The sequence below is a fragment of the Myotis yumanensis genome, unplaced genomic scaffold (genome assembly GCF_028538775.1).
Source record: "Myotis yumanensis isolate MYYU_CA2020_CCGP unplaced genomic scaffold, mMyoYum1.0.hap1 SCAF_5, whole genome shotgun sequence".
NCBI classification, from domain to species: Eukaryota; Metazoa; Chordata; class Mammalia; order Chiroptera; family Vespertilionidae; genus Myotis; species Myotis yumanensis.
The window spans coordinates 87152085-87176156 of record NW_027223756.1 but is presented as its reverse complement, the minus strand read 5'-3'; the positions used below and the strand labels follow the sequence as shown (position 1 = coordinate 87176156).

Here is a 24072-nt window from a genome sequence, read left to right as displayed (position 1 = left end):
GTTCAAATCACCAAGCCAGACGGCGGGGCTGTGAGCCTTTTCCTCGAGTGTTTCTCTCCTCTATTTTCTGCTTCCTCACTGTCAGTTACAAAAACATTCCTGGAAGCACCCAGCTCAATGTTCAACGTGGGAGAGGTCCACAAATAGAACATTCTCCTCTGACATGGAGAAGAGAACACTGTGGCAAGAAGGAAGTAAGAGCGAGGGAAGAAAATCAAGGAGAGCGAGCGAGAGACCCAGCATTCACAGAGTACTTGCTGTGTAGCAGGGAGTCTTCCAAGCACATTATTTACATGAGCTCATTTAATCATTTAATCTTCATGATACCTCTGTCTTATCATCATGCCCATTTTACAACTGAGGAAACTGAAGCTCGGAAAGACAAAATTGCCAGCCCAAGGTCACAGAGCTAGGCAGTGGACGAGGGATTTGAACCAGGCGACCAGGCCCCAGAGCCCGTGGACTTAACCTCTGAGCCGAGGAAGCCTCAGCTGCAGCAGCCAGAGGAGGGGGAGCTGATGGGTAACCAGCTCTGTGGCATTCGCAGAATGTGGGGCTCCCACACATGGCTTTAAAAGCTCATCTTTAAAAGCACATTCAGTGCTGCTGTTGCCCAGCAGAAAGGCTAACATGAGAAAGACTAAGCAGTTCACATTCCTGACTACAAATAATTACCACCTGGAGAACGTCCAAGTAATACAGATGGCCAGGTGCCTGCCCAGAGAATTTGATAACTGGTCTCTGGTAGATCCTGAATATCTATATTTCAAAAAAATCAATTTTATTGAGGTATAATTTATATACAGTAAAAGGCACCCATTTTATTTATTTTTTAACACTTTTAAGGTTTTTAAAAATATATTTTATTGATTTTTTACAGAGAGGAAGGAAGAAAGAGAGGTAGAAACATTGATGAAAGAAACATCGATTCAACTGCCTCCTGCACACTCACCACTGGGGATGCGCCCACAACCAAGGTACATGCCCTTCATGGGAATCGAACCCGGGACCCTCTAGTCCGCAGGCTGATGCTCTATCCACTGAGCCAAACCGATCAGGGCAACACTTTTAAGTTTTTTATTAAGTACTTATATTCCCACGGATTGTTCTTTTTTAAAAAACATTTTTAATTTATTTTTTAGAGAGAGAGGAAAGGAGAGGGACAGAGAGATAGAAACATCGACGAGAGAGCAACATCATCAATCGGCCGCCTCCTCCACACACCCCACAGAGGATCAAGCCCGCAACCTGGGCGTGTGCCCTGACCAGGAATTGAACAGCAGCCTCTTGGTTTCTGGGTCAATGCTCAACCACTGAGCCACACCAGCCAGGCAAAAGGCACCCATTCTAAGTGTACACTTCAGTGCGTTGTGACACATGTTTACTTGTAGCCACAAATCCACACCACAAAGCGTCCCTCAGGCCCCTCTGCGATCAGTCTTCACCTCCACACCTCCACACCGAGTAATCTGCTTTCTGTCTGTATAGGTTAGGTTTGCTTCCTCTGGAGTTTCATCTGAATGACATCATACTGTACATATCCCAGTGCTGCCTTCTTTCACTCAGCACAATGCTTTCAAGTGTGTGTCAGTAGCTTGTTACTACTGCAATGCATGGACGTCTGCAACCTGTGTGTCCATTCCTCTCCTGGTGGACCCTGGTCGCTTCTGTTTTGTGGGTACCATGCATCTCCCTCTCTCTCTAATCTCCTTAAGTATTCTGACGTGCTGCCAGGGCTGAGCGTGAGAACCACTGATACACCAGGAGAGAACTTCCCACGGGGAGATGCCCGTTCCCTCTCTTCTGGAGTGATTGTCTTTCTGCAGAAATGTCAACAGGCACTTTATATGTGGAATCCTATTTTAAAGAGCTGCTGTGTAAAGGAAGCAAGCTTATAGAAGGGGCAACATTTCTACAGGGTCCCCAGTCTGTCCTGGGTTCAGTCTGGGGGCTTGTTGATTGGGGAATTTGTGTTTATGCAGACATGCACCTTGTGAGCCTGCTGCCAGGCCAACAGCACTACATTCCCCTGTAACTAACTCAATGTAATTTTATTTAAAATTATTTAAGTAAAAAAACAGAAAGACTGACATTGCCATGTTGTTACCAAATCACTTCCCAAAATTCAGGTTCATGTACCTGATGTGCCAGGAGGCCAAAACGTACATACTGGTGCTTGGCAATAGAGAAATGTTTATTCTCTTAAGCCAAAGCGAGAGGACAGGAGAGCAAGATCTCTCAAATTCATCCCCCTCAAAGCAAAAGTAGGCAGTGTTTATGCCAGTGATGGCGAACCTTTTGAGCTCGGCGTGTCAGCAGTTTGAAAAACCCTAACTTAACTCTGGTGCCGTGTCACATATAGAAATTTTTTGATATTTGCAACGATAGTAAAACAAAGACTTATATTTTTTATATTTATTTTATATATTTAAATGCCATTTAACAAAGAAAAATCAACCAAAAAAATGAGTTCGCGAGTCACCTCTGACACGCATGTCACCTCTGACACGCGTGTCACAGGTTCGCCATCACTGGTTTATGCAGCTGGGGAGTAGGCGAGGGGGGAGTTCCAGGGAGCTGAGAGAGAACCTGTTTCTCTAGTCATTGATAAGGCTTTTGTGTATCAGACTCCTAAGCGTCAGCAGTTGGTTGCAACTTTCTTAAAGGCATTTATTCCTGCAAAACAAACTTATAAATTCTCCTGTGGCCCTGGAGTTATCTCCTGCTTGACAAAAACCAGTACATCAGAAACACAAAATTATACTGTGAGAATAAGGGGTGCTACATTGAAGAACTGAGATTCTGCAAAATATCTCAGGATTGTGCGCCATGACGTTGTCTTTAAAGCAGAGACTAGACATGTGGCTATGGCCACTGTCCAGCGGTTCTCAACCTGTGGCTCGTGACCCCTTTGGTGGTCGAACAACCCTTTCACAGGGGTCGCCTAAGACCATCCTGCATATCAGATATTTACATTACGATTCATAACAGTAGCAACATTACAGTTATGAAGTAGCAACGAAAATAATTTTATGGTTGGGTCACAACATGAGGAACTGTATTTAAAGGGACAGAAGGTTGAGAACCTCCGGTTTAAGCTATCATTGTTTTGTGCTTAGTTATAGTTTCCTATTTTCTCAGGCAAAGTGTACTTTTATACATTTCTCCTGGAACCCTTGTTGCAGGCAGCTCACAAAACATGACTAACATGCTTTCTTTTTTTATTTTTTATTTTAATTTTATTTTTTTGTTAATCCTCACACAAGGATATTTTTCCATTGATTTTTGAGAGAATGGAAGAGAGAGGAAAGACATAGAGAAATATCTATGTGAGAGAAAGACATCGATTGGTTGCCTCCCGCAAGAGGCCCTGGTATGTGCCCTTGACCAGAATGGACGCTCTATCCACTGAGCCAAACCAGCTAGGGACTAACATGCTCTCTTAATCTTTGACTATAAGCTACGTGACAACCGAAGCAACTGAAACATTTAGTTAAAGCCTGTACCTATGTTCTAATTAAGAATTTCATTATTGAATTCTAGCTGCCCAAAATACCAGGGACATTAAAATCACAAGGAGCTCAGCTACAAATGCCCCCTTTTCATTGTAAGTCCCTGAATCTTGAGGGATAGAAGTGTTCACTGGTTTGCCATGTAGTACAGTTACCACAAATTTCGGGGGATGAGAGATGATACTTTGTGTTATGTAGGAAAAGAGGTGCCATGAAGTTTCCTAGAAGACATCAGCCCAGTAGTCACAGTATCTGTGTTCTCGTCACTTTGGCAAACAGTTATTTGGGAAAACAAGGTTGCTTAGGCCCAGCCCAAAGTTCATTTTGCCTGGTTTTATTTTAAAAAAAAAAATTTTTTTTAAAAATATATTTTATTGATTTTTCACAGAGAGGAAGGGAGAGAGGTAGAGAGCTAGAAACATCGATGAGAGAGACATCGATCAGCTGCCTCCTGCACATCTCCCACCGGGGATGTGCCCGCAACCCAGGTACATGCCCCCGACCGGAATCGAACCCGGGACTCCTCAGTCCACAGGCCGACGCTCTATCCACTGAGCCAAACTGGCCTCGGCTTTTTAAAAAATTTTTTTAAGAAAATATATTTTATTGATTTTTTACAGAGAGGAAGGGAGAGGGATAGAGAATTAGAAACATCGATGAGAGAGAAACATCGATCAGTTGCCTCCTGCACACTCCCTACTGGGTATGTGCCCGCAACCAAGGTACATGCCCTTGACTGGAATCGAACCTGGGACCCTTGAGTCCACAGGCCAACGCTCTATCCACTGAGCCAAACCGGTTAGGGCTTGCCTGGTTTTAACATTCCAAGATCTGAGGTATAAGACCGGCAAGGCAGTTCCCCTGGCATGGCAGCTCTGGTTCCACTTTCAAGTGGCTCCATTTACATTCTGTTTACAGTAATTAAGATCTTTGATTAAGATTTTTTCTTGAAAGCATTGCTGATCAATCATCAGAGAACGGCATGATCAGTAATGTAAAGCATCATCGGTCTTTTGCTGTCAGGTGAGTCTGGGCAGACCTGGGACCCTCCTGTGCTGCCGATGGGAGGGTAACACGGTGTATGAGTGTCCTTCCCCCAGATTCCTGCCTGACGCCTCCCTCACCTCCTTCAGGTCTCTGCTTAAATGTCCCCTTCTCAGGAAGGCCTTCCCTGATGGCCCTTTATACTTGCACCCTTCATGTCTAATCCCATCTCCTGCTCTATCCCCCCTCCCCCTCCCCCTCCCCCTCCCCCTCCCCCCGTTTAGTGCATCTCCTTATTTATTTCTCCTGCATGCTTCTGTTTCCCCAGCGGGAATGTCAGTTCACAAGGGCCAGGGACTTTCTGTCCCTGCTGCATTCCCTAATGCCAGGCAGGCAGGCAGTGTTCAGTACATGCCTGATGAATGACCAAACGAGAGGTGGGTCTAAGCCCCCTAACAGCCCAAATCCTCAATCCCAAGACATGGTCCCTCCTCCTCCATCGTCTGCTTTTCTCTCCCAGGGGGCTGGGGTTCTGCTGCCTGATTTTAGAGACTCTCGTTCTCTTGCAAGTCTAGCTCTAATGATTCACGTTCATGCTCTGGGTGCAATCACTGAGGAAGAAGTTGGCAGCGTTTTTTAAGTAGGAGGTGGGCTTTCCCTGGGTTTGCTCAGGAGCAAAGTGGGAAATGCATTTCCCAAACGGCCATTCTGTGCCAGCAGAGAATGTGGGGGATACAGCCGCCCCTCCTGTGTCTCCTCTATTGGGGCAGCTCAGGGTGGGCTGTGCATGAGTCTGGGTGCAGTGAGGAGGAAAAGGCTGGGAAACCTGCTCACTTGTCAAAACCATTAATAATATCAAGAAGGATGTGCTCTCAAGACCGTCTTGTCTTTATTCCAAAAGCTTAAAAGAGGGCCACTGCCTGGAACGCCTTTTCCCATTAGTACCATCACCACATATTTCCACTGATGTGGCTGGATGGCCCCTCCTGGTCTTCCTGTGGACAGCTGAGGGCCGCATGGTAAGTGGTGGCCAATGAGGAGTGAGTGGAAATACCTGTATCACTTCTGGACCAGAACACTGACCTGTCCGTGTGGGACCCTCTGGGACTCGCTTTGCTTTTAGGGCAGCAAGTGGAAATGTCCTCTGTGGTGGCTGCTCCAATCATTAGGGAGGTCCCAAGTGGCCACGGTAAGCAGAGCCCCCTTCTCCTTCACTGGCAACTCTGGGGGATGTTTGTTTCTGCAGCATAACCTAGCTTTCCTGACTTATACACCCTGGCATCTCCTTTGTTTGCTCCTTAGTCTCCTTCAGGTATTTCTCCAATATCACTTTCTCACTGCCCCTTATATGGATCTCAAATGGCTGGTGGGGGAAAAAAGACATCTCTTGTACATGTGATGGAGAAATTGGTACCCCAAAAGGTAAAGTTCAAGATTACAGTCTGGCCAGCATGGCTCAGTGGTTAAGCATTGACCTACGAATCAGGAGGTCACGGCTCGATTCCCAGTCAGAGCACGTGTCCTGGTTGCTGGCTCGATCCCCAGTGTGGGGCGTGCAGGAGGCAGCCGATCAATGATTCTATCTCATCATTGATGTTTCTCTCTCTCTCTCCCCCCCTCCCTTCCTCTGTGAAATCAAGAAAAAAAATATATATGGTTACAATGAGCTAGTTATTTCTGTTCTCTGAGCCTCTGCCTGGAGCCAACTTTCCCTATATCTTGGCTTGGTTGATTCCTCCTCATCACTCAACCTTAAACTCCAAGGAATCCGACTCAGAGAAACCTTCCCAGACCTCCCAGGCAAAAGGTTTTCCCCTCTATTCAGCACAACCAAGCATCTCATTCTCTTCCCAGCATGTTTCCCACACTGAATCAGTCGCTGATTTACGCATTTACTTGTTTACAGATTCTTTGCTCCCTAAAACACCAGCTCCCCAGTGTGCAGAACAGGACGTGGCACACAGTAGTTGCTCATTGTTGGTTGCGTGGGGAATGCACGGCGACCTGAGGTGCCTGAGGGTGGACTGTTTAAATAATACTAATGACTGGGAAATGTATTTATCTCTCCTTCCAATAATCAGGCTGTATTCCCGGGAAGTGAGAGGCAGGTGGGACAGCCACGGTTGCTTTCATAGAACCCTTTGAACTGACAAAACACCCCTTGATTCCTATGACTGCCACACTTAGCAGATGGGGAAACTGAGGCTGAGAGAGGCAGTGTATTTGCCTGGTTCACAAGGAGTGTGGATGGCACGGCTGGGGCTAGACCTGTTATTCTGGCCCATAAATGACTTTTTTCCTATCTCACCCCTTGGCTGTGCTTACATAGTACTTTATGTTTATAACAATTGGCCCATGAGAGCCTTAAAGGAGAGGGGAGGTACTGATTCATTCCAGCACTGCCAGTGCCTAGCGTGGCGCCTGGTGCTTAGCAAGCGCTCGATAAATACGCGTCAAACAAATTAATGGCCGAGTCCCAGTAAAATCCTTAAGTGCCTTCTGTTTTATTTCCCTCTGATTTTTTTAAAGCATGGTTCATTCAGGAAAAATATAAAGGATGTAAAAAAACCCAAAAAACTCAGCTCAGGAGAACACCCAATACCACAGCACATGGAATAAAAATGGGGTGGATTTGATGGGGAAAGAGATAAAGGCCCACAGTGGCCACGAGAAAGGCTGCATGTCACAGTTTATACGCGTTATAGGTCATGCAATGCCTGTTAAATATGTTTGAGTCCTCCTTTTCCCATTTATTTTCAAAACTGTCCCGGTTTGAACGATACATTATAGTGTCTCTGCCTGTACGATACCTGTCACCATCTTTGGACTCACCAGCTCCCTCTTGCCCTCACTCACTCCCTTCCAGCCACATGGGCTGTCTTGGGGCTCCTTACAAATGCCAAGCTCACTCCTGCCTCAGGGCCTTTGCACTGGCGGTTCTGTTGGCCTCAGTCTCTCTACTCTTATGTACATGCATGGCTCCTCCTCATCTCCTTCAGGTCTTGTGAGAACTGCAACCTCGCACCTTGACGATCCACAGCCCCTCTACTGTTTTATTTTTCTCCTGAACTTTAATCATTTTCTGACACAGGAGTTGGCAAACTACAGCCACCTGTTTTGTAAATTAAGGTTTTTGTTGTCAGACACCTAAGCCCATTCATGATGTATTTTCTCTGTGGCTGATATTATGCTTAGACAGAAGGTTGAGTAGTTGCAACAGAGATTGCATGGCCCACGGAGCCTGAACTATTTAAGGTATTATCTGCCCTTTATAAATACAAACAAATACATAAAAATATGTATCTCTTAATTATCTGATTGACTGCCTGCTTCCCCCACTAAAATGTCAACTTCCCTCAAACAGGGATTTTGCCTCCTCTGTTCTCTGCATATACTGGGTGCCTGGAGGAGTGCCTGCACACAGGATGCACTCAACGAAGGGTTGTTGAATGAAAATGTCATCTACAGTCCCCCCAAATCTGATGCTTTGCTATTGGCCAAAATGAACATCTACGAATGAAAAAGGGCTTAGGGCAAGATCAGCTTCAACTATTAGCAATCATTTGTCAAGGGGCATCCTATATAGTAAAAGGCTAATATGCAAATTGACTGAACGGCACAATGACCGGTCGCTATGATGTGTACTGATCATCAGGGGGCAGACACTCAACGCAGGAGCTGCCCCTGGAGGTCAGTGCGCTCCCACAGGGGGAGCCCCGCTCAGCCAGAAGCCTGGTTCATGCGGGGAGCAGGCCTAAGCTGTCAGTCAGACATCCCCTGAGGGCTCAAGGACTGTGAGAGGGTGCAGGCCAGGCTGAGGGACCACCCCCCAAGTGAATGAATTTCATGCACCGGGCCTCTAGTGTGTTTATAATCACCAACTACAACACCGTTTTGTTGCCTTCTTAATTAACATTAATGGAGAAATAAATAGTGAGAGAAACACAGGAAATCACAGAGAGGTGAGAAAGAGGAGGAGAAGGTGAAGGAGGAGGAGGAGAGAGAGACAGGGACAGAGAGATGGACACACACACTACGTTCTCGGTGTCTCTTCTATTTTTTTAAATATTTTTATTGACTTCAGAGAGGAAGGGAGATGGAGAAAGAGATAGAAACATCAATGATGAGAGAGAATCACTGATAGGCTGCTTCCTGCACGTCCCCAATTGAGGATTGAGCATGAGGCTTTGACCGGAATCAAACCCTGGATCCTTTAGTCCGCAGACCAATGCTCTATCCACTGAGCCAAACTGGCTAGGGCTCGGTGTCTCTTCTTATAAAGGCACTAATCCCACTGTGAGGACCCACCTATCACCTAAACTGTCACCTCCTCTGAGGGTTTCTAGGCCCAGGGACTGAAGAAGTCACCTATGAGAGTCCCTTAGTCTCAACTGTTGTTGGTGGTGGTGGTGGTGGGAGGTGGGACCCTGGGGACTCCTGAGGATAGAATTCAAGGAGTCTGTGAATGTGAAGAGAACAAAGTTAATCCTTCACTTTCCAAATTTCCAGAGGAGATGGAAATTATGAAGGGAAGCAGCTGTCTGGACAGAACCGTGACACTTGGCACCACCAGAAATCGCATACAGTTTACAGATATTGCACAACTTCTTTTGAGCTTAATTCTCTCATGAAACGATGGGATTTCTCTGAACCATCACCAGGTCCACTGGCAATGGGTTATAAAGTCTAAAACTGCATCACGGATCTGTATTTATTTATTTATTTATTTATATTTTTACTGATTTCAGAGAGAAAGGGAGAGGGGGAGAGAGTTAGAAATATCAATGATGAGAGAGAATCACTGCTTGGCTGCCTCTGGTACCCCCTTCCCCCCCACTGGGGATCAATTTTGCAACCTGGGCATTGCCCTTGACTGGAATCGAACCCGGGACCCTTCAGTCCCCAGGCCGACACTCTATCCACTGAGCCAAATGCACAGATATGTTTTAAAAAATATTTTGGTAACAATTTCAATGCATTCGGCTTCCTTTGCCATCCCATCTCTTTTAATTTATGCCTTTAAAATCATCAGATGACGAAGTGGTCTGTGGCTCAACAAGGTAAGGATCTCCGAGACAGAACCATCAGGCACCACCCCGTGCCTTTTAGAATGACCATCGTCAAAAACACGAGACAAGTGATGGCAAGGATGTAGAGCAAAGGAACCCTCGTGCACGGTTGGTGGGGCTGGGCTGTAAGTTGATTCAGCAACTATGGAAAACAGTAGTTCCTCAGAAATTAAAAATAGAACTACCACGTGATCCAGTAATTACAGTTCTGGATATTTATTCAAAGGAAATGAAAACACTGAATTGAAGAGATAGCTACACCCCCATGTTCATTGCAGCATTATTCAAAATAGTCAAGACATGGAAGCAACCTAAGTACCCGCCAATGAGTGGATGGGTAAAGAAAATGTCACACACACACACGCACACACACACACACACCCCGTGGAATACTATTCAGCCATAAGAAGAGGAAATCCTGCAATTTGTGACAATGTGGATGAAGCTTGCGGGCATTACACTGAGTGAAATAAACCGGAGAAAGACTAATCCTGTGTGATCTCACCTACACTGGAGTCAAAAGAAACCAAACTCTTAGAAAAAGAGATCAGATTTGTGGTTACCAAGAGGCAGGAGAGAGGGAGCTGGGTGAAGCTGGTCCAAGATACAAACCTCCAGACAAGATGAACAGGTACCGGGGATGTAAAGTACAACTCCAGATGCGGTGACTCTAGTCACCACTCCTGTCTGGGACAGCAGGAAGTTGCTAAGAGAGCGGATCCTAACTACTCATCGCAGGAAAAATAACCATTTTCTGGGTAACTATATGAGGTGGTGGGTGTTAACCGAACTTACGGTGGTCATCAGTTTACAATAGACGTAAGTCCAGCCATTATGCTGCACACCTCACACTCCAGTGTCGGATGCCAATGAGACCGCAGTAAAACTGAAAACCAAACGCAAAACCTGAGGTGGGCTCTTCTGCTCCCAATCTTCTCTCTTTTCTGTCCCAGACTTTAGTGAGAGTTTAAAGAAATGACTTATTTACAAGTTAAGCCAACAGATTTGCTCAAAGCAAGTTGCCATAAACCTTCAAATAGTAAAAAATAAAAAAAAAAGAAAAGAAAGAAGAGAAAGGAAAGAAAAAGAAATATATCTGCGAAGCACAATGGGCAAAGTGCAATAAAGCAAGGTGAAGTGCCTGTATTAAAACATCTAAAATTATACTGAAACACCTGCACAGTGAAAAAGTATTCAACATCCGTGTGCCCTCCAGATTCCCATGTCCCGAGGGGCCTTCCCTACTTAAGAGTTCTGAGGATGACCAATCCCCGCCCCCGCCCCCACCCATCCTCAAAGGCCTGCTCTTCTGCAAACATGTTGAGTTGTCCCTGGGCTGCCTCCCTGGCTCAGGGTCCCCCCCCGCCCCCCTGCAGCCTCAGGAGTTGGCTGGCCCCGGGGGGCCACCTCCCTCCAGCCCTCATCACTCACGTTGTAGAGGAGGTCAGTCCACCCTTCCATGGTGATGCACTGGAAAACAGTCAGCACTGCAAACAGGATGTTGTCGAACTGAGTGATCCCGTTGTTGGGCCCTTCCCAGTAGGGCTGGCATCTGGTCCCATTGGGGCAGGTGCGGGCGGGTTCCTCTGTCCCACATGGAGCTGGGGACTCACTCTGAATGTCATCTGCGAAAGGGAAGGGGAGAAAAGTCAGGAGAAGGAGCCTGGGAAAAGCTCTGAGAAGCAGGGGCCCAGGAAGAGGCAATGCTGTTGGGAAAAAAAAAGGGTTATTGGGATGAATTTATCAATTATGTTAAAAACAAACCCAGCACTTGCCTTCGTTGATCTATTCATTGTTTTCTATTTCATGAATTTCTTCTCTAAGCTTTATTACTTTCCCTACATTTTTTGGATGAATTAACTTCCTTTAAAGCTATAAACTGCTCTGTAAGTGTGGCTTTAGCTGCACCTCGTAAATTCTGTCATGTGTCATCATGGTTCAGGTGAAACATTTGGCAATTTCCACTATTATTTCTTCTTTGACCCAGGGATAACCAAGAAGTATTTCTCTTAAAAAAAAACAAACTTGTCAATGATATGTCAAATAGAGTAGTATAACGAACTCCCATGTACCTATCACCAATTTCAACATTTATCAACTCAGGGCCACTCTTGTTTCATCTATATCCCCTTCCCACACTTTGCCTTGCCACTAGAATATTTTTAAAGAAAATCTCAGACATCCTGTTATTTCACCCACAAATAACCATGTCTCCCAATTTCCAGACACATTTAGAATGGTCTTTTTTGTTACCGATTTCCAGCTTAATTGCATTGTGGCTAGTGGATATGTTCTGTATGATTCAGTCTTTTGAAATCTGTCAAGATGTGCTCGATGGTCCCGGATACAGTCAGCGTTGGTAAATGTGCCGTGTGCATTGTGAGGTGGTTGGGTGCAGTGTTCTCCAGACTCCATTAGGGCAAAGTTGTCCATCACACTGTTATCCTTCTGTAGCCTGATTTTTTTTTTTTCTTGAGATGTGCTGGGCTCAGGGAGCTGTTCTGGGGGCGATGAAGGCCAGTACACACAGTACTTACTCTCAGGCACAGGAGCTAAGCTCTCTCCCCACAAAGCAGGAGGCAGATTGTGAAAATGCCACCAGTAGAGACACGTGCGAAAGGAAGAGCCTTTTGCTAGAAACCAAAGACAGCTCTCGGCTAAGCTGGGTTGGGGCTAATAGTCGGGTCTAAATTCTGAGGGGCTGATCGGGAGGGAGAGACGCCTGTGTGAGCACCTGGAGCCAGCGAAGCACACGTCCCGGGGGTGTCCCCAGCGGACCAGAGCGGCAGACGGGAGAGGACCCTATTCAGGGAGTGACGTTTCTGAAGGTTTTCAGGGAGTGACATTCTCCACCAAGAAAACAGACAGCTGAGTGTGTAAACTCAGGCTTCCCACTAAATGAAAACTCAGCTCAGGGCATGTGCTCCAGGCTGCGCACCAGGCCCCACCTCCACGCAGCACAGGGACATCCACCAGCAGGGAACGCAGGCATCTCATTGGCCTTTGAAGCTGAGTTAAACAGAAACTCGAAGTCCTGCAAACTAATGCCCACAGCTCTCAGAAGTGTCACTAGTTTAAGGGGCTGGGAACGCCTTCCTATTCACCCTGGACCTGGTGGAGGGGCCATGGTTTAAACATAAGGCTCAGGGCAGGGCAAAAAAAAAAAAATCATGGGCTCCTGTACGAAATGAGAGCCACTGTTTGTTGGGAAGGTTGCCTCTGCTGGGCACCTTCTACCTTCACCCTGTGCCCGAGTCTGGCTCTGTTCCTACCCGTGTTACCCCACTGACCACTGTCCCTCCTTGTCCTCAGGGCTGCAGTAGCTCTTGCATGTTCATAGCACGGAGATAACATCTTGCATTTGTTTTTGTTACTATGAATTGGTTGCAAAGGAGGGCTCTTGTCTCCTTAAACTATTTCGGAAGCTGTTGGAAAGTGGGTAGAATTCCACTTTATCTTTGTGTTTCTTTCTTTTTTTTTAAATTAGGATTTGTTTCTTTTAAAAAAAATACATATTTTATTGATTTTTTTACAGAGAGGAAGGGAGAGGGATAGAGAGTTAGAAATAGCGATGAAAGAGAAACATCGATCAGCTGCCTCCTGCACACTCCCTACTGGGTATGTGCCCGCAGCCAAGGTACATGCCCTTGACCGGAATCGAACCTGGGACCCTTGAGTCCGCAGGCCGACGCTCTATCCGCTGAGCCAAACCGGTTAGGGCTCTCTTTGTGTTTCTGTGAGCATTTAGCACGGTGCTGGGCGCATGGGAACCGGGCTCCTGATGACAAAGAAATGCAACGGAAAACGTGTCTATCTTTAGCGGCTCTGCCCAGTGGTGTTCTTGATCCTGATCCCCCTCAACTCCCTGCCTCCCTTCGTGAAACGCGGAGCGCTGCTTCTGGAAAAGCAACCGTCCAGAGTCTGAGGAGTTTGGTTATAAATATATTTTAAAATTAACCTGCTGCCTGGGTGTCTGTATATATCTGTCTCTTACTCACACGCCTTATAATTTTCATCGTGAGCTCCTCAGTCATCTTCCTAAACAGAGGCTTCCCACCTCTGGGGGCCCCTCCCGCGCTTGTCCCCTCACAATCCCACTCAGACCCAAGCCCAAGTCATGTGTCTTCTTGGCTGGAAAGGAAAAAAAAAGCCAACAAAGTGACCAAATCTAGGACCCAGATGTCCTGGTTTCTCTGCTCCTGGCTGCTTTTTCCGGGGGCCCTGCCCTGCATCTCTCCTCGAATTCCCGCCTGGTGACGAGGCCAGGCGCAGAAATAGCTCTGCCTCAATTAACACCTTCTTCATCGGGGAAAGAAATAATTAGGACATCCCATATTGAGCGAACTTCACAAGCTCAGGAGAGAAGGAGACAGGAGGAGCAAGAAGAAAAAAAAAAAAGGAAAAAAAAGCATCTCAAATAAACCATTCCTCCTGGGGTTTCCTTTCCCCTGGGGAGGGGGCCGAGCCACATGGGGGTCACGGCAGAGCAGGTGGGTGGGAAGGCTCTCCAGGGCAGAACCTTCTCCCAGCAAGACCTGCCTACAACCTCTCTCCTTCCTACGCGGGGTCTCTTCCAGCTCCACCGTCACTCTGTCCATTCCTTCAATTCACAGAGCCCCAGACCCAGGACTAGCGCTGCCATCCAGCCCGTTTGCGCCGGGACAGCCAGTGGTCCAAATCCTGACACACAGGCTTCTCTCCTTATCCGGTTCCAGTTGGTTCTTGGTAGCAGGGGATTTAACGGAAAATGTATCTGGAAGCTATTGGGTCTCTGAGTGTGTGGATCAGGGATCCTCAAACTTTTTAAACAGGGGGCCAGTTCACTGTCCCTCAGACCGTTGGAGGGCCGGACTATAGTTTAAAAAAAACTATGAACAAATTCCTATGCACACTTGCACATATCTTATTTTGAAGTAAAAAAACAAAACGGGAACAAATACAATATTTGTATTTGCATGTGGCCCGCGAGCCGTAGTTTGAGGACCCCTGGTGTGGATAGTGGGGACACTGCCCTGCCACATTGCTGACTCAGAGCTGAGTCCCGGGGCGGGGGCGGGGGTGGGGGTGCCTCCTGGCTTTCCTCCTGCCGGCCCACACCCATTCTTCTTGCCCCAGCCACTGAGGGGCTGACACGGACACAGCGTGGACGGAGAGGGCCCGGGACCTTGTTCTGACGGGTCAGTGCCAGGACTCCCAGCTGGAGTGTTTGAGGCACATGCGGAAGTCATCCCTGTTCTCCTTTCCTTCAGGTCACCACCCAGAAAGCAACCAGACCCCTGGCCCGGGGGCCCTTTCTCTTCCTGCTTTGGACTCAGCGTGGGCTGTGGGCACTGCCAGGGAATTTGGCAGAGGCGGCCGGCACCCTGTCCGTATCCTGTTGCCACCTGCCCTGCCCGCTCCCACCCGAAAACACCTTCATGCCCACCCAGGAGCCGTCCTCACCAGTGATGGGCAATAGTCAGTGAACAAGTACCCAGCTCCCTCACTCCTCAGGGGCACGGCGCTGAGCTGTGTGTCCTCTGCTGTCTCCCCGAGGTGCCCAATGGGACCGAGCCCCGGCTGCCCACAGTGGTAATCTGCTTGGTGACACCCCTTTACGAGATGTCTTCCCTTCCCTGTCTGACTTCCACACGCCCCCGATGGCACTTCCTGGGACCACTTCCCAAATAAACCACTGGACAGCTTCTGGGGAACCCCAAAGCAAGGCCCTGGCAACAACAAGATCTGGGGTGCTGCTACGCCCCGTCTTGCCTGCAGTGCATCTGGAAGCTTCCCGGAGAAGCGAACCCTGCGGAGCCCTCCCAGGAGCTTGTCCCCAGGGGAGGAAAATACACGGGAAACAAGGTTGGGAAAAAACACATGATGAGGTTCGGACCTACCTGTCCCCTCTTCAAAGCAGGTGGTATGAAATTTTCCCATATAAAATTCTAACCCTATGATTGCAAAAATAAGGATTGCAAAAAATAGGAGAAGGCCGATCTGCAGCAAGGGGATCATCGCCTTCATGATCGACTTCAGGACGACTTGTAAACCTGGGGAGACAAGGAGAGATGCCCCATGGCCGTGAGCAGTTACCCAGGAGGCCCCCCAACATGCTTCTGAGGGAACCCAGAGCCCACGGGAGGCTGGGGATGGCTGATGGTGAGGAAAGGACACACAGAGGCTCCTCATTATGACAATAGGAACAATCCCCCTTGATTTTTAAAAGCACTTATTTTAAAAAAGTATTTGCTATATGCTGTGTCATTTGATGAACCTGTGGGCTAAAAGGAGTGGAAATCCATTGCTTTCTGAGCCATGGTCCCAGGTGCTGGGTGGCTCTCACCCAGAGCCGGGCGCCTTTTACTAATTTTTTTCCCACCAACAAGGGCCCCTTTTCCTCATTTGTGCCAAGGCACCATATAGACAAGTAGCAACTCTGCAGGGGCAAGCAGTCGGCCTCCCAGTTCCAATCCAGAGAAACCAGACATAACTGCCCTGGCTTCTAGCACAAGCCCGCCACGCGGTGGGCGCACGTGTAAAATGATCCCTGTTGGCAGAGGTGGAGAGAGTGGTCGTGATTCACCCAAGGGCGTGAGAAACAACAGAGCCGGGATTCAAACCCAGGTCTGAGTGGTGTCAGAGCCCATGTTTGTGACCACTGCGCTACCTATTAGGAAAGTCTGTGGTTAAAATTAGGGTTCCAGCATATAACCTGGGACTTGCTTCTTGATGAGAGAACTTTGCACGGCCCAGATCAGCACCTCCTGACAGGTGGAGACCCTAGCACGAGAGGGACACTGTCGAGATGGCCCAAGGGGACTATGCTACGCCAAGGGGTCCAAAATGGAAGGCAATGCTAATGGAGGCAGCGTGGCACCATGGGCCAAGCCAGAACCCCTCTGCTGTGGGGGCATCCACCCTCCAGCTGCTGCGAGCATTGGCTGCTAAGGGCTTCCAGCTCCCCTCCTCTTCACAGGGTTGCCCTTGGTTATAAAGAGATGCCTTACCTGGGAGACTGTTGCTGCCCCACTTCCCCCCGCCCCCCAACAATTGACCAGAGAGTACAAAAGGCCAGCCTCCTTGCCTCACACTGGAGGACAACCCTGGTGCTATTCACACCCCATTCCCTTATCCCCTCCCTCCTGACAGCTCCCTCCCCCCATAAAGAAGGGGCACCTGAACACCTAAGTCTGCTCTGAGGGGGCCAGACAGCCCTAGTCATCTTTCTAGCAATGTGACCTTGAACAAGTCAAGTAGCCCTTCTGAGCCTCAGTTTCTCCACCTGTAAATGGGCATGACAAAAGTGCCTCCCTCCCACAATTAAATGAGGGAGTTCATACCTAGCAAAGCCCCTGACATGTCAGACTCCTGTTAGTGTTAGCTTGGGGATGGCTCTTAATTTAAAATGATGCAGGCACCTGCTGGGACCCTGCAGACACCTGGCTAGAAGTGCCTTGCGTTCTACAAGGAGACCCTGCTGGTGGTCTTCTGGGAAATCCTACGCTTTAAATCTGGATGGCAATGAACCTGAAGAACGACACCAATGACAATGGTGACAGCAAGAGAACCCACATCACAGGCTTGTTATGAGGATACATGAGTTTAAAAATGGCAAATACTTAGAACAGTGCCTGGCACATAGTAACTGAGGCCGTAGGACAGAAAAAGGCCAGCTCAGTGTTTGTTTGTTTTTTGCAGCTGAACATAACCCTGACCCTGAATATTGCAGCCACCGCCAGAGGCTGGAGGAGAAGCACTCGTAGAGAATGAGAAAGCAGGGCGGAACGAGAATGGACTTCGGGGCTGGCCACCAAAAAGCTGCAGGAACTCAGGTGAGTAGTTTAACCTTTCTGCGTCTCAGCCTTTGCATCTGTAAAATGGGTTTATGGGGTGATTACAATCATGAACTAAAATAATGCATTTAAAGCTCTTTGTGCAGTGCCTGGTACACCACACAGGCATTTCAGAAACGGGAATGGTTACTGCCACCAGGGTTACTGCCCAGGCGTGGCGCCGCACTTGCCAACGCCTGGTTCTGCCACTTAGCAGCCACGGCACCCTGATCGAAGTATTCAGCCGCCCTGAGCCCGCTCCCCTATCTGTAAAATGGAGATTTCAGGACTAGCAGCTTCGCAGGGCCGCGAGTACTGAATGAGATGACGTGTGGCACTTAGCATGGCTCCTGGGAGACAGCAGGCGCTCCACAAATGGGGGCTGTGGTTATGGATGAGGCTCCTGGCCTGCTTCCAGGAGCTCACCCAGACCCGAAGCCAGGTTCCTGAGGGTTCCCTGGGGAGCTTCCCCAAAGGGTAGGGCAGCACCCGCGGGCCCCTCCTGAGATGCAGGGGGGAAACCGACGACTCCAGGGCCCCGAGCAGACCCCTTGCCAGGATCGGAAACTCACGCACTTGGGATTCCAGACACCAGCTTGAGCGGTCGCAGCACTCGAACTGCCCTCAGCGTCCGTAGGTCAAACTCTGTCCCAACTGTCGCCAAGATGCTGGAAGAAAGAGACCAGAGTGGAGAACAGAGGGTGGGTTTCAGGGTCAGGGTCAGACAGGTGGGCGGGGTGCTTGGGGTGTGATGTTGTCAGTTACTGGCTGGTTGACCACAGGCAGGTGACGCTACCATGGCTGGGCCTCAGTTCTGTCACCTGTAAAAACAGTGTTAATGTTGCCGGCTTCACGGGAGAACACGTGATTTTTGACCCCAAACAGGTGGGTGGATGATGAAAATAAATGCTGGAGTAGGAGGAATGGAGTGTGGTGGGGTGATGATCAATACATTTCACAACCACCATCAGAATGGATTGGGGGGGCGGAGCCTGGGGGCACTGGGGGAGAGACGGGAGAATGGCAGAGCTTTTAGCGGCTTGGTGCTCTTTACCAACTGGCAGGAAAGTAGTTCAGTATTAATAGCCCGGACTAGCCCTAACCGGTTTGCTCAGTGGATAGAGCATCGGCCTTCGGACTCAAGGGTCCCAGGTTCGATTCCGGTCAAGGGCATGTACCTTGGTTGAGGGCACATCCCCAGTAGGGAGTGTGCAGGAGGCAGCTGATCGATATTTCTCTCTCATCGATGTTTCTAACTCTCTATCCCTCTCCCTTCCTCTCTGTAAAAATCAATAAAATATATTTTAAAAAAATAGCCCGGACTACATGAGTTCAAATCCTAGCTCTGCCACTTCCCAGCTGGGTGATGTTGGGCAAGTCACTTCCCTGCTCCCGGCCTCAGTTTCCCCCTTCGTATAATGCGATGACAGCACCTGAGCGTACAGTACTCAACGCTACACTTCAAACAACAGTACACCGCAAGGGTTGTGAGGATTAAATGAATGGATAGCTGCAAAGTGGTTGGCACAGTGCCTGGCACACAGGAAGCTACTCGTAAATAAATGGAAGAATGAACAAACCAAGAAGAGGTGTGGCCCTGATGGTGTGGACCAGCTGGCACTGGCTCTAGAAAGCAGCCACAGACCCCAAGTCTCAGGTCAAAATGAGTCACTCTTGCAAATACAGGTAAGAGAAGCCTTCTGTAGGCCCCAACCCCACCTGGAAAGACCCCCACCTACTAAGGCCTCATTTGTAAAAGTGTTCCTGCTGAGAAAAGGGGTCCCACAGCAGCTCCTCCTAAGGCTCCCTGGGGAACCTCCCTGACCTGTTTCCTGAACGAGTCCATTTCCAAGGTAAGTGATGTAGAATGAGCTACCACGGAGCCACTCAGCAGAAAAGGCTGTCACCATCACTTCAGATGATGGACAAGAGATGCTAGAAACCAGTGGAGGGTGGCTAAGCAAATAATTTGAAGGTGTCATCAGTCTTTGCCAGGGGTCTGGACCTTACCACTTGGGTCTGTAACAACCAGTACCTGCGTCTCTTTGGCTGAGAGCTTTCTCCAAAACTGAGACTGGCCCTATGGGAGCAGCCCGCAACCAGAGACTGCTGGGAGTAGGTGGATCAATTCCCAGGCTTCCTCACCTCTTATTCCAAATGGCTCTAAGATGTGTTCCCAAGAGGGATTGATCCCAGCTGCCACCAGAATCACCTGCCCATCAACACTTCCTGGGGTCACCTACCAGATGAACTACTTGCACCTAAATCCTCATTTCAGGATCTACTCTGAGGCACCCCAAACTAAGACAGGGGTTGTTTCCAACTCTTTTTCAAGACTACTCCTAGAGCAGAAATGGCATTTTAGATTGGACGGGCCTATTTTTCCACCATCAACAAATGTGCATCTGAGTATGTCCTATGTGCCAGGCAGTGCAACACACAAGACTCTTCCTGCCCCATGGAGCTGATACAGAAGAAAAATGTTTAACAAAAAAATGGACACAATGAATGAACCCACCACTGGTATGATGCATTCTTAGAGAGAGCCAGAAGACAACAGCTCTGACAGCACACAGCAGGTCATGTTAACTAGTCTGGGACCCAGGGAGGATCCGTCTCAAGCTGAGGTCTCATGGATGATGAGGAGGAATCTGGTCAGTGGGGGAAGAACTTTCTAGACTAAGGGAATGGCTGAGACAGAGCGCATGGGTGGGAAGAAGCTCGGTAAATTCAAGGAACGAGATGGTGCCATGAAGCTGCAGCACAGGAGGGAGCCACGCCATACAACCCCAAATAACTTCCAATCCAATTTACTCTATTTTTCTCTTCCTCTAGCAACGTTCTCATATTCCTTTGAGTTCCTCAAACACCATTCTATTTCTACATCTCACTTTCTCCCCCTCTTGGCAGATAGTTGGTTAGAGTGTGCAGAGCAAATGACAGGCATCATTTGAGTCTTCATTGAATTCATAAACATTAGCTGAGTACCTACAACATGCTGGGCCCTGTCTTGGAGACAGAGATTCTGGGGGCACCAATAATAAACCCAACAAATATGCTGGGTGTCAGGGTGATGAGCCCGAGGGAGAAAAGCAATGCAGGGAGGGGGAAGGGAAACATCAGCGACACGGGGCAGGATGAGGGGGGTAATGACATGAACATCAGTTGGGGAAAGCAATGGTTCTTTACCATCTGGCAAGGAAGTAACTCAGTGATAAGAATGCCCAGGAGAACTTCACTAAGAGCTGCGTGTGAAATTTGTAATTTTCTAGCAGCCACATTATGAGAGTAAAAAAATAAAAAGCATGTGAAATTAATTTTAATAACATGGTTTCTTTAACCCCGTCTATCCAAAGCATTATCATTTCAACAGGCAATCAACATGAAATATTTATTAATAATACGTTTTATACATTATTTTCTTTGGAGGAAGCCTTTGAAATCTGGTGCATATTCTTCACTTAGGGCACATCTTAGTTGCGGTGCATAATGGCTGCATATGGCCAGTGGTGAAAGTCCTGGACAGTGCCAGCCCAGGGAAAGAGACACTGACGTACAGATGTGAAGAAAGATAGGAGTGAGCCTCATGAATAAGTCAGGGGGAAACTCAAGGCAGAGGGATAGCCAGTGCAAAGGTCCTGAGGCATAACTATGCCTGGTGCATTTGAGGAACAGTGCAGAGGTCAGTGTGGCTGGAGCCAAGGGAGCCAGAGTGACAGTAGGAGGATGCGAGGGCAGGGAGGGGCTGAGACCTTGCAGGCCACGGGAGGATTCTGGCTTTTGCTCTGAGTGAGGTGGGAGCTATGGAGGGTTCTGAGCAAAGGAGAGACATAATCTGACAGAGAATAAGACTCCCCTGGGATAAGTCCAAAAGCTGAAAGACTTGGGGAGGAAGCAGCTTCATTGTTCCAGGGGAGCGCTCATGGGTCTAGATCAGGTTGTGCTGGACGTAATGGTAACACTGAGGTGAACTCAACCCTGCCCTAGAGACGATCACACAAGTAAGTGGATGAGAGACCAAGTCCTCTGGTCCCAGAGCTGTAGGAGGCAGGAATGAGGAGGAAGTGAATACAGACAGGAGGGCCAGGGACAGCATCAGCATCATCATCGTCATCATCATCATCATCACGGAGCCCGAGTCTGAGGAGGCAGCACAGCACCAAGCTCGAAAAATCTCAGACCTGGGGCTAAACCCCAGCCCCGTGTTTTCTCCTTGTGTGGCCTTTGCCGGGACTTGTCTGAGCCTCAGAAAGGCAGAACTTCCCTCCTGCCCAGGGCCATCCTAGCCAGCACCCAACATGGCCTGCCTCCTGGTCTCCTCCCTGGAAAGGTGAGAAGGAAGGAGAAGGAGAAGGGGAGGCGAAGGAAGGCCTCTCTGGCCGAGAGCACCCGCAGAGGCAGAGGCCTCGCTCAGGGTATGTGGTGCCTAAGCCATCGGTGGGCTGCACGGTGGAGGCTGTGAACGGGAGGCTGAGGAGGCGGGTCTTGTCGTGCGGACAGTGGGAGTCATGTAAGGTTTCGGAGCAGGGGAGGGATGTGATTGGGGTTGGCGTCAGGAAGACAAGCCTGACAGCTGAAAGGACAGATTGGTGGTGATGGGGGCAGGAGCTAGGAGGGAGCCGCAGAGCAGGCCGGCGTAATGAGGGCTGGAAGTAGGACAAAGGCAGTGGGAGTACAAAGGAGGCCCCGGTTTATATTTAGCTGCCATTGATTGCTGTGCACCAGGGAGCTTGCCTGGGCTCATCCATTCCTTCCTGCATCCCAGCATTTAGTGGGATGAGCCCCATTTTACAGAGCAGGACACTAAAGCCCAGAGGTGTTACTGATGCATGGAGATCCATACCACCGAGTAAGACCTTGGACCCCGGACACCAGCACTCCAGAACCCCAGTTCTCCCCGTCACAGGGCTCCCTGGATGGGGCTAGGGCCGTGGTAGACAAACTGCGGCTTGCGAGCCACATGCGGCTCTTTGGCCTCTTGAGTGTGGCTCTTCCTAAGCCTCAGGAGTACCCTAATTAAGTTAATAACAATGTACCTACCTATATAGTTTAAGTTTTAAAAAGTTGGCTCTCAAAAGAAATCTCAATCGTTGTACTATTGATATTTGACTAATGAGTTTGCCGACCACTGGGCTAGGGCAACGGTGGGGATGAAAGGGAAGGGAAGAACGGCTTCCTGGTCTGAATGAACCACCGAGAGATGGGCATTTGTTTATCCAACAAGGTTTATTAGCACCTACTATGGGCTGCGTGCTCAGGTAGGGCCTGAGGATGCCACCATGAACAGAGTGACAATGGTAAAACACATAGTAGGTCAAATGGTGGGAAGCACTACGGAGAACAGTACAGCAGCCACCAGGGCTTCCAATGGGAGGGTGGAGCGTGGGGTGGGAGAGAGAGGAATCAGGGCAACTGTAGGGTTCTGACCTGGGCTACCTGAAGGAAGGAGTTGCTGTGATTGAGATGGGGAAGACAGAGGAAGGGGTAGGTTCGAAGGAAGATCAAAAGCTGGTTGTGGACCCATTGAGTTTGAGATGCCAGTTCTCTGTAACTCTCTTGTCAAAACTTTCCACTGGATCCCATTAAGCTTAGAATAAAATCTAAACTCTGCCATGACCACAAGACCTTCTGTGCCTTGACCCCTGGATGCCATGCCTCCCACTTCGGTCACTCTGACTTTCTGCCCGGCCTTTCCTACCATGGGCATGACATATTGGCCATTTCTTTTTCTTCAAATGCTGGCCCATCCCCGCAACTCTCGCCTCTTGTCTTAGCTGGCCTCTTCAAATCCTTCAGGTGGTAGCCTAAATTTTGCCTCCTCAGAGAGCATTTTCCAGGCACCTCTGGCTAAAGAGGCCCTTCACGCTCTCAAACTGTGTTGTTTATTAAGTTGTGCTTAGTATTCACGTCCTCTTCTAGAATGTCAGCTCCACGAGTAGAGAGACCTTTTTATTCTTGTAGCACCTGAAGCACTTTCCATGGCCTGCCCTACCAGGAACTCACTAAATATCTGGTGAGTGAGTAAGGAGTAGCATAGGATTATGGTAGACTAGAGATCCCAGAGTAGATAGATAAAGCAAAAAAGAAAAGAAAAGAAAAAAAGCCAAGGGCCACAATGGAATGTTGAGGAAAAGCAACATTGTGAAAGACAAGAAGAGGAAGGAGATGATGACAAAGAGGGAGAAGTCACAGAGGTGGGACAGGACCCGGCAGAGAGCGTCATCCTTGGGGATCAAGGGCCAAAGTGTTTGGAGAAAGGCGGGGTCACTGGTCTCCAGGGCAGCACAGAGAGGAGTAAGATGCAATGGAATGAAGAACATCCATTACTCACGGCATCAGGTCACGGGGGAGACCAGTGACCTTGCCTATCTCAAAACACGTTTGAACTTGATCCCCAGGGATGACACTCTGCCAGGAGAGATCAAAAGAACTGGAAAACAAGAGCCTGGGTATGAGAAGAGAGGGATTCTCAGGGCGGGGGGAGACGTGAATAGGTTTATGTTGAGAGAGAAGTCAGTGATGTATCTCTTGGTGTTTAGAGCTGTACTGCCCAATATGGTAACCACTAGCCATACAAAGCTATTTAATATATACACTTAATTTAATTTAAAGTAGACATTCAGTTCTTCAGTTGCACTTACACATAGCTATTTAAATAAATACTTAATTTAATTTAAATTAAATGAGACATTC

At 48.5% G+C, this 24072-nt stretch overlaps 1 protein-coding gene across 1 annotated transcript in view; it reads right to left on the bottom strand.

Annotated features, from left to right (window-relative positions):
* Positions 1–24072, bottom strand: part of CACNA1A (calcium voltage-gated channel subunit alpha1 A) — a 291124-nt gene that overhangs the window by 105947 nt on the left and 161105 nt on the right. Inside the window, 3 exon segments of the mRNA XM_070416203.1 lie at positions 10997–11190; positions 15445–15597; positions 17956–18047. Coding sequence (XP_070272304.1) covers positions 10997–11190; positions 15445–15597; positions 17956–18047 — 439 coding nt within the window.